At 42.4% G+C, this 10,571-nt stretch overlaps 1 protein-coding gene across 1 annotated transcript in view; it reads right to left on the reverse strand.

Annotated features, from left to right (window-relative positions):
- Positions 1-829: 829 nt before the first annotated feature.
- Positions 830-10,571, reverse strand: part of mkln1 (muskelin 1, intracellular mediator containing kelch motifs) — a gene marked incomplete in the record, with an annotated part of 120,689 nt that continues 110,947 nt past the window's right edge. The window contains 3 exon segments of the mRNA XM_037695953.1: positions 830-1,553; positions 7,510-7,564; positions 7,755-7,857. Coding sequence (XP_037551881.1) covers positions 1,432-1,553; positions 7,510-7,564; positions 7,755-7,857 — 280 coding nt within the window.

Here is a 10,571-nt window from a genome sequence, read left to right on the forward strand (position 1 = left end):
TCACTGACAATGCTTTCTGGAAGTATTCCTGAGCCCATTCTGTTATTTCCTTGACAGTGGCATTCCTGTTTGAGGTGCAGTGACGTTTAAGGGCCCGGAGATCACGAGCATCCAGTAGAGTTTTACGGCCTTGACCCTTACGCACAGCGATTGTTCCAGATTCTCTGAATCTTTTGATGATGTTATTCACGGTTGATGATGATAACTTAAAAGTCTTTGCTATTTTACGCTGGGTAACACCATTCTGGTATTGCTGCACTATCTTTCTGCGCAACAATGGTGGAATTGGTGATCCTCTTACCATCTTGGCTTCTGAGAGACACTGACACTCTGAGAAGCTCTTTTTATACCCAATCATGTTGTCAATTGACCTAATTAGTGTTAATTGGTCTTCCAGCTGTTCGTTATATGCTCAATTTCCTTTTTCCAGCCACTTATTGCTACTTGTCCCAACTTTTTTGGGATTTGTTGACACTGAAATTTTGGATCAACATATTTTTCCTTTAAAATGTTACATTTACTCAGATTAAACTTTTGATCTGTCATCTGTTACATTACAAATAAAATATTGACATTTGCCATCTCCACATCATTTCATTCAGTTTTTATTCACATTTTGTTTAGTGTCCCAACTTTTTTGGAATCCAGTTTGTACAAAACTTCATCCCAACAAGAACTTAGGCAAAGTGTGTGAAGTTACACACCTGCAGCTAATTCTTTTAGACGGTTTCATGTAGAGCCAACAGGTTTTTGGTCAAGCATTGAATGGATTCAACCCAGGAAAACATTAAATATGTATATTTACATATTTTGTACACAGTCTTACAACTCAACTTCAGTCCATTGTTAGAACTAGTCCAACTTATGCAGAAAAAATGAACCTTAATATACAGCATAGATCTCATGGCAATGCTCTGAAATTCCTCATTTTGTTAACTTTTCACGGCCATCGTGATTATTAAGAGCTCATGTAAAATGTGGGAAACGTTGAGCTTTAGGGAATGAGAACACTTTGGGAAAGTGTGATGTCCTCATGAACTCAGTTTTCTGAATATTTAGCTCCAACCTGAACACTGAAGCACCAACACATGAATTAATAATCAATTATGATTTAAGTCATTTTGTTAGTGTGTAAAAAAAAAAGAGCAATTCACAAAAAACATTTTCTCTTTGTTCTTCTTTTGGTGTTTTTGCTGTTTTATGGGTGGAAAATAAAGACAGAAAAGACGATCCAGTTTTAGCAGTTTGCACGTGCACACCAGACCGGCAGAGTCTCACTCATATCCACGTGTGTGTGTGTGGGTTTGATTCCCTCAGCCAGTGAAGGTCAGTGTGGTGAAGGGGGCACAAAATCACCACTTGTTGAGATCGTTGATGTCAGAAATAACTGGTCTCTGTCTCACAAGTGCACGTTCAGCCGGTCAGCGGCTGCTAGAGAGTGATGAGGTCGACCAGGTTGCCCTTGGGGGGGGTCATGCTGTCTGGAAAGAAGTTGACGAGCGTGTCAAAGAGCTGCGTTCGCTGAGCGTATGTCTGATCAACGTCAGAGAAACCTGAGGATGAAACAGAAGAAACATTTGATGTGACGTATCTAAAGCATGAAAAGAGCAGGTGTGTGTTAAAATTCAAATTTAAACAACTTTAATCTGACACACACACCGATGCTGCTCAATAATCCAGGTAGCAAAATCTAACAAAGTTAAGTCGGGTCCTCTGGACAGATAAAAATACAACAAGAAAATTAGAGTTTGAAGCAGAACAAGAGGAACAAAGTTTCAGCCTGCCTCAGCAACACCACCTTCCAACATCAGCAGAAGGTGATCTCACAACATCTCACAACCAACGTGTCCTCTTCTCCATATTAAACTCTGATCTCCACCTCACTGAACCATCACCTCTGGAAGCCTCGACTGAGCTGTGCGACAACTTCTTACATTTCTTTTTGGAAAATTTACGACCACCAGGGCTCTCATTTCCCCTCCAACTCATGACCCATCCATCCCACCTTAATCTGTAGCTCCTTTTGACCATTTTGAACCCATCACTCTATCTTCTCTAGAGCAGGTCATGTGCAACTTGAAACCTTCTGGCTCCCCCTTTGATGTGGTCCCCCCTCGACTACTAAAGGAGGTATTTCCCACTATAGGTCCGTCCATTCTTGCCATAGTAAACAGTAGTTTATCCACTGGCGTGATGCCAAAATCCTTTAAACATGCTGCAGTCCAGCCTCTCCTGAAAAAGCCAAACCTTGACCCCTCAGTCATGTCCAACTTCCGGCCTGTCTCCAAACTCCCATTTGTTTCTAAAGTACTGGAGAAAATAGTTGAGTCCCAGTTGAAGTGCTTCCTGGAGGATCACGCCATCTTAGAGCTTTTCCAGTCTGGCGTTAAACCTCTCCACAGCACTGAAACTGCCCTGCTGAAGGTCTTTAACGACATCTTCAGATTCACAGATACCGATGATTCTGTGCTGCTTGTCCTGTTGGACCTCACAGCCGCCTTTGACACCATCGACCATGAGATCCTCATTGCTAGGTTGGAGCAGTGGACGGGCGTCACAGGATCAGCCCTCAATTGGTTCAGATCTTACCTTGCTGACAGATCCTTTTGTGTCTCCATCAAGGATTTTAGTTCAGCAGAGGCAGAGCTTAAATGGGGGGTTCCGCAGGGGTCCATCCTGGGTCCCCTCCTATTCTCTTTATACCTGCTGCCGCTTGGTGCCATTTTCCGGAAACACAACATGCCCTTCCACTTCTATGCCCATGACTGTCAAATTTACTTCCCCCTAAGACACAATGGTACATGCTCTATTCAACCGCTGCTCGACTGCCTGGCTGACATCAGGGACTGGATGGCTTTAAATTTCTTAAGTTTCAATGAAAATAAGTCTGAAGTCATGTTGTTCCCTCCCAATGACACGATCACAAACCACTGCATCGACCTCTCCGCTCTAACCCTGTCAGAAAAACAAAGAGTCACTAATCTGGGAGTGATAATGGACCCTTCCCTGAAGCTTAACAATCATGTAAACATGATTGTTCAATCATGCTTCTTCCAACTGAGGCGGCTGTCTAAACTGAAGCCCATATTGTCCAAAAATAACCTGGAGACAGTAATACATGCATTCATTACATCTAGGCTTGATTACTACAATTCACTCCTGTTTGGTATCAGTCAGACCTCCATTGCACGACTACAACTGGTCCAGAATGCAGCAGCCCCATTTTTAACCAGTACAGGAAAAAGAGAGCACATTACACCAGTTTTGGCCTCACTGCACTGGTTACCAGTTCACCTTAGAATCCAGTTCAAAATACTCATGTATGTCTACAAATCACTGAACAGCCCCCCCCCCCCCCCCCCCCCCCCCCCATCTGCTAAAACCGTATGTCCCACCACGCTCCCTGAGGTCAGCGGACCAGTTGCTCCTCACAGTTCCAGGAACTCGTCTTAAGCGCAGAGGTGACAGGGCCTTCTCTGTAGCAGGACCAAGACTCTGGAACGAGTTACCTCTGCTTGTCAGACAGGCCCCCTCCCTCTCGGTTTTCAAGTCCAGTTTAAAAACTCACTACTATTCAGTAGCTTTCAACACCAGATGATCTGTGTCTTGAACCTGTATGCTCCACACTGGTTTGTCATCCTTATCTGCATCGTTTTTATGTCTATATTCTGATTTATCTCATTTTGTATTTTGCTTTGTGTGTTACCTGTTGTTCTGTCTGTACAGCACTTTGGTTGGCCTTGTTGCTGTTTTAAGTGCTTTATAAATAAAGTGGTATGGTATGGTAAAACATTAGGGGTGAGCTCAATCACAAACATCTGAAATTCAAAGGAGGAGTAAGTGTTGGTGGACAGAAGTCTGCATTTAAAATTGTCCTTATATAGTGGCAACACCACCACCACGGCCAGACAGGCGTGGGGAGCTGAAGAAGGAGCAGCTTGAGGAGGAGAGCTCAGAAAACGTGCTGTCATCTCCTGGTCTCAGCCACGTTTCTGTCAGCAGCAGGAAGTCCAGAGAGTTTGAGCTGAAGAAATCATGGAGAATAAAAGTTTTATTTATGACAGATCTAGTGTTTAGAAGGGCCATCTGGATGGAGCACTGGCTGTTATCCTGGGAGGTGCGGCCAAAGGAGTAGAGGTTCTCCTGAACTCTGCCATGCCTACAGATCTTTGCACACCAAAGACCAGGAAGTGCACCGCCGCCAGTGTCCGTATCCATGACACGTAGCCATCTGTAAGAATATTCCATGGGGCATCGTATGTCCACAAAGTTGTACTTTCTGAGAATCCTGCGTGAAAACTGGAATGAAGAAGAGGCGAAGTGAGCCCGAAGCTTCACAAGCAATCCACCCCTCCTGCCGTTTCTCCTGCAGCGGCGCCCGCTGCGGGCAACCACAACACAAGGATTCTGTAGAAATGGAAGTATAGATGCTAGGTGAGGTGGAGGAAAAGTCTTTGATCATCCATAAAGGTCAAGAAACTGTACTTTTCCCACGATGGAATTCATATTTGAAAGTGTTTGGCGGTCATAAGTAAACAGTGATGACACAATCTGAACAAGTCAGGAAAAATAGCACAAAAAGTAACAGCTTGAGGAGAGACAGACGGCAAGCCACATACAACGGCGCCATCTTGGAGTGTCACCCACACAACGTTACACATTTTTTATGTGCCTCAGCTCTTTGTGAGCTGTGACGTGTTTACATCTACATATGACAAAAATGTAAGAAAGTTTGCAGTTTACATGAGCTAAGGCGTTTACATAATTTCCGAGGTGTGTTATGTCATACTGTATGAGTTTCCGTTTCCTCGCTCTGCTGTAAACCATGTTCAACCTCATGAGAAAACATGGCATTTTAAAGCCCGCCGGGTTCAGGAAACCAATCACATTTGGTGCATTTAGGAAAGTTTCAGTGCTTACTAGTTTGATTCACTGGATTGAAAATGTTTGCATGGAGCACATCTTCACTGACCACCTTCATTGGTGGCATTAAAACTCCTGCTCTGGATCAGAATCTGCTCATTGGGGAAGGTGGAGGTGTTAAGTACCTTGCTCAAGAGCCCACAGAAAAGCAAATGAGGGAGGAGGCAGACAAGGGTACCAGAATTGCCTATCTATAGAGCACACCCGAGTATAAGCCGGGCGCACTAAATAAAAAAACAAAAAAAATCCAAAACACTTTTAGCCACATGTAATGTTGGGACAGCTTTGCTGTGGACACACTACTAATTAATTATTCTTAAGGCTAGTTCAAGCACAAAAAATATTGTTTAATTAACAACGGATTCTTTCTTTTTCGAGTTAAATTTCTGCCATGTGACCAAGATAACTTGAGAGTGGAGTGTATAATTAGTGACATGAGACGTAATTTATCTTTGACCCATCAGAATAAATGCGGTCATTTATTTAACAGAATCAAAATTTAACATCAAAACATGTACACTTGATTTGCTGATCTGTTTCTGATTAATAAACTTAGCAAGTTCAAATAACAAGACAACAGAGGATTACTGATGGAGAATAATTCATCTCTGAAGGCACCTAGCTTGATTTACTGGTGCAGAGGTTTAAAGAGAAGGAGTAAAGAAGTTTTAGATTTAAAGAGGAGATTTAGATGGAGGAAGGAAAATGTGTTGACCTGGAATGGCACCCTTCCTCCGACCCCAGCTCAGCCCTCGGTACACTCAGGGTGACAACTCTCTACCTTTGCAGAAGATAAATCAGCTCCGGTACAGAGGTCCATTTCACGCTCCCTTTTCAGCATCTCCGGTCAGAGTGGCTGGGAATCGTCAGAAGTCATGACGAAGTACTCCGTTCAACAGAATAAGCTTCCTTAGAAGTTGAGAGCATTTAATGCTCGGGGTGAATTCACAGCGAGGCATGCTGCGACTCCGCTGAAATGGAGGGACCCTTGGCACATGGTCCAATTCATCAGCTATTTAGTTCAGCTGTAAGACTCCAGCAAGACTGCAATCCCAGCCAGAACTCCAAACAGACTTTCAGTAAGAACTGAAAGTTCCTGTAGGACTCGCCGTAAGACTGAGTCTTCCAGTCAGACTGAGTCTCATCCTAGACTGAAAGTTCCAGGAAGACTCGTAAGACTTAAAGTTCCAGGAAGACTGAATAGTTCCAAGAAGTGTTGACTTTGAAAGGGTATCCACTTCTTGTCACTTGGTACTTCCTGATTGGTTAGCACAACCAGCAGGGGTGGAGTTTTAGTGATGTCAGAGGGTTATTAGAAGTCAACAGACAGCAGAAATGTTTTTAAGAACGGTTAGTACAGACAGGAAAATATTTTGAAGAAGTGAGACTCGCAGGTGCCAGCCAGTTCCTTATTTACTGTCAGAGTTTTAAAACAAGGCACTTTGTTCTCATAACTTGTTCTCTGTCTTTTGACCGACATCACTACTCCTCAATCAGACAGAAGAGTAAAATGCACACTTACTTCGTAAATAGACATTTAACTTGTATGATCTAAGTCTAATGAGGTTTAAAAATCATTAATACTGTTTCACAGTTGATTTAAATGAGTGGTTTAATTCAACATTAGAAATGGTATGAACTGAACACACTTTTGATTATCAAGATATTGTAAAATAGTAATGATAATATAAAAAAAGAAGAGTGTTCTTTCAATTGATTAATTCAGGATACAATTAAATAGTCTCTTGATGAGATAATTTGTATTTCTGGATTCAAATCAATGAAATAACGGTTCCTGTCCCCTGAAGGTCTTCAGAGACAGATTGATGTTGGAGGTCTAGTTCACTACACTCACAACTCCCCCTCTGAACCACCACCTCATCTTTATTGGGGACTGACATGCACCTATTATTCTACACCTCGGAAGTGTGTCTACATTTCTATCTCCGTTAATGCAGCCCGAACCACGTCTACCTCCACAAAAGTTGCATCAAAATGATTGGCTCGGCCACGTGATGTGTGCCATTACTTTTATAGGCATTTCAAGTTACCATGGCGATGTAACTTGCAAACAAAGACGCAATATTTCACCAACTCCAGGAACTATCCTATCATTCTGTGTTCGTTTGAATGAGAAAACATTCCTCACACCAACTGCTGCTGTCAAATCACATGATTTAGAACCTGAAGAAAACATACTCCCTGTTAGATTTGTTTGAAACTCACAGAAAGTAATCATCAGATGCATCTACAACTAACACTTGGAGCCATTTTGATTCAAGATGGCTGCCACAGCAAACACAAAATTGACTATAACTCAGTCATTTTTGGATATATTCAGCTAAAACTTGGCGTAGTGGTAGCTTAGAATGATCCCAAACAGACAGTACTGTCAATTTTGGCAGCAGCCTGGCAGTCCCCATCAAAGTTTCTCCAGGAACTTTCTAGTTCTTACAATTACTACTTACAGAAATTTAATCAACTATTTTTGAGAAAGGATCAAGTCAAAAGTTTTGAAGGTCAAAATACTGCTGACCTAACTGAAGTATGTCTGACAGCACTTGATGCTTTTGAACCCAAGCTTACCTAGAGGGATGAAGTCAGAACTGGACTTAAAGAGTGCCGATGGCAGCATCTGGAACTGTAACACAGCACAAATATCTGGATCAGAACTGAAACAGCTCAAGGCTTTATCCTTATCTGTCTCAGTACAGATGAGAACAAAATATCCCCATCCCAACATCCAATTTGTTTTTTTTTCTCTCGTCAAGTTTGCTTCTGTCAATGGGCCTTTCAACATATTTGATTTGGATCAAAAGTAGAATCTGTACCTCTTTAGTCTCATCAGGATCTGTGTGGTCCACAGTGAGCGACAGGTCGTTCTGCAGGTACTTCAGTGCATTTAGTGGCTCTGATTGAGCTTTCTCTTCAAACCTGAGTGAACAAAAACAACAATGGTAAACAAGCACTTTTGAGGATAGCCAAACAGACTTTCAAACAACAGATGCACCAGAAGCAAATATAGCTTTGGCTTCAGAGGTTAAAAAAAAACAAAAAAAAAACAACAACCATAAAGTCATGATGCTCATTAATCCATGTAGATTAATCTAACAAGGCTGAGTCAGAGGACCTGACTCAGCCTTGTTAAACTTAAAGTCTTCTACGACTTCAACCAGTCATAAGCCTGACTCGGCATGAAGTCCCTCTCATAAAAACAACCTGCAACAAAAATCAGACAACAGCTACCATTTTCTCACATTAAATTAAAGCATGGTGTCCTTGGTGGGGGTGCTGGAAGGTGTGCCAGCTGAGGACTCCTTTATTCTGATGTGGGCATCATGAAGGACCCCACTCACCCAGCACATACACTTTTTGCCCCGCTTGCTCCCCTCAGGCAGGAGGTTGAGGAGCATTAAGTGTAGAACCATTAGACTGAGGAACAGCTTCTACCCTAAGGCTGTTAGACTCAACCAGGATAATCACTGTGAGAAAAAAAAATCACTGTAATGCTTCAGGATTGTTGATATGCCCTGCTGATTATCCATTTGCTGATCTCATAGTTGATCTGTTTCATGTTGCTGTGTTCATTTGTACTTATCTACTCACACAGACTCATGTTCGTGCTGCTGTTGTTGGGCGTATTGTTTTATGCTACTAGTGATGTACCGATCAACTTTTAATTTAACTTCCGTTCCGATCCCGATACCTAAATCTGGATATAGGCCGCTACTGATATCGTTCCAATATCATCAACATTATGGATTTTATATGAGGCTGTAATAATCTCCTCTCAAGTACAATTTGTACAAATATATGCATGCATGTCCAAAAAGGCAACGAGTTAAGTTTTATTAATGCTGGATAAGTTTCAAAGTTAGAATTAAATCCTGCTAACACAAAACATGTTTGTTTTCCCCTAACTTTAAAGTGGACGTTAAAAAGATTAAATGGCTTTAAACATCTGCTAAGTTCATGGCATAAACAAACACAAACATGTTCCAGTTTTTAGTGTTTTACATCGCTTTATAATGTAGCTGTTTTTGTTTCCTTTTTTTTGAATATATATAATTTTCTTGTATTTTTCAATTCATGTGTTTTTTTATGATTGTCTACTGTTGTACTGATAAATATCTCCTGGAGAGTAAACTATATCTTGGCTGCAATTGTATTCAATTAAGCTGCAAAATCCTTCATTTTCTACAACTGATAGTGGTTGGTCATTAATTACTATGAAGTTTGGCAACTTCTCTGTAAACATTCGAGCTCCGTAGCTTCAGCGGTGTCTTCTTCTCGTTCAGTCTGAAGCAAACAGTCTGATTTCGGTCAGCCGCGCGCAGTCTGCCCGTCTTGGAGGAGGAGCAGACTGAGCGCGGCTGACTGAATTCAGACTGCCTGCTTCGGACTGAATGAGAAGAAGACACCGCTGAAGCCACAGAGCTCGAATGTCTAACGTAAAACTAAGTTTACCGCGGATTAATGTGGTGCTATATCTGATTGGGGACTGCCATGCAAATGCATGGCAGGCACCTATTATTCTACACCTCGTAAGTGTCTACATTTCTATCTCCGTTAATGCTGCCCGAACCACAATGTCTACCCCACAAAAGTTATATCAAAACAACCGGCTCGGCACCTATTACTTTTATTGACATTTCGAGTTACCATGGCGATGTAACTTGCGAACAAAGATGCAACATTTCATCAACTCCAGGAACTAGTTGGTGACTGCCCACTTATTATTCTACACCTGATAAGCATATATAACCCCACCTAGGATTCTCTGATCACATATCAATCTTACTGGTTCCTGCTTACCTGCCCCCGCTGAGATGCTCCAGACCGGTACAAAAGAAAGTTAAATGTTGGATCCAGGACAGTGGCCCCATACTGAGAAACTGTTTTGATCGAACAGACTGGAAGGTTTTCAGAGAAGCTGCAGAAAATGGAGGATCGCTTAATCTGGACCAATACGCATCCTCAGTTCTGGGTTACATTAGTACATGTACTGACACCGTCTCCACCATAAAATATATTAAAAGCTACCCAAACAGAAAACCTTAGCTGAATGCAGAGGTGTGCACCCTGCTGGAAGCCAGGAACACTGCCTTCAGGTCTGGAAACTAACAGGAGCTGAGAAGGACGAGGAAAGAGCTGGTTGCTGGTATTAAGAAGGCCAAGGCCACATATGCATAGAGGTTCGAGGGTCAATTCACCTCAAAAGATCCTCGGAGCATGTGGAGGGGCATTAAGTGTACAACAGATTATAAAGGAAGGAGCAAACAATGCCCCAAAGACCCATCACTGCGTGATGGCCTCAACAAGTTATATGCAAGCTTTGAAGACCCGAACAGACCACCCAGCACTAGACTCACCTCACCATCAGAAGAGAATCTCAGCGTGATCTCAGCCGAAGTAAGCGAAGTAAGGAGTACTTTCAGGAGGATTAATCCACACAAGGCAACCGGCCCAGACAACATCCTCGGAAAAGTGTTGAAAGAATGTGCCAATCAGCTCTGCAAGGTGCTGGCAGACATCTTTAACACCTCACTTACCCTGGAGACAGTTCCCACCTGCCTGAAGACCACCACCATCATCCCAGTACCAAAAAGCTCTACAGTGACTGGTCTGAATGACTATCGGCCAGTGGC

The sequence above is a fragment of the Nematolebias whitei genome, chromosome 22, assembly GCF_014905685.2.
Source record: "Nematolebias whitei isolate Nwh7 chromosome 22, NemWhi1, whole genome shotgun sequence".
NCBI lineage: Eukaryota > Metazoa > Chordata > Actinopteri > Cyprinodontiformes > Rivulidae > Nematolebias > Nematolebias whitei.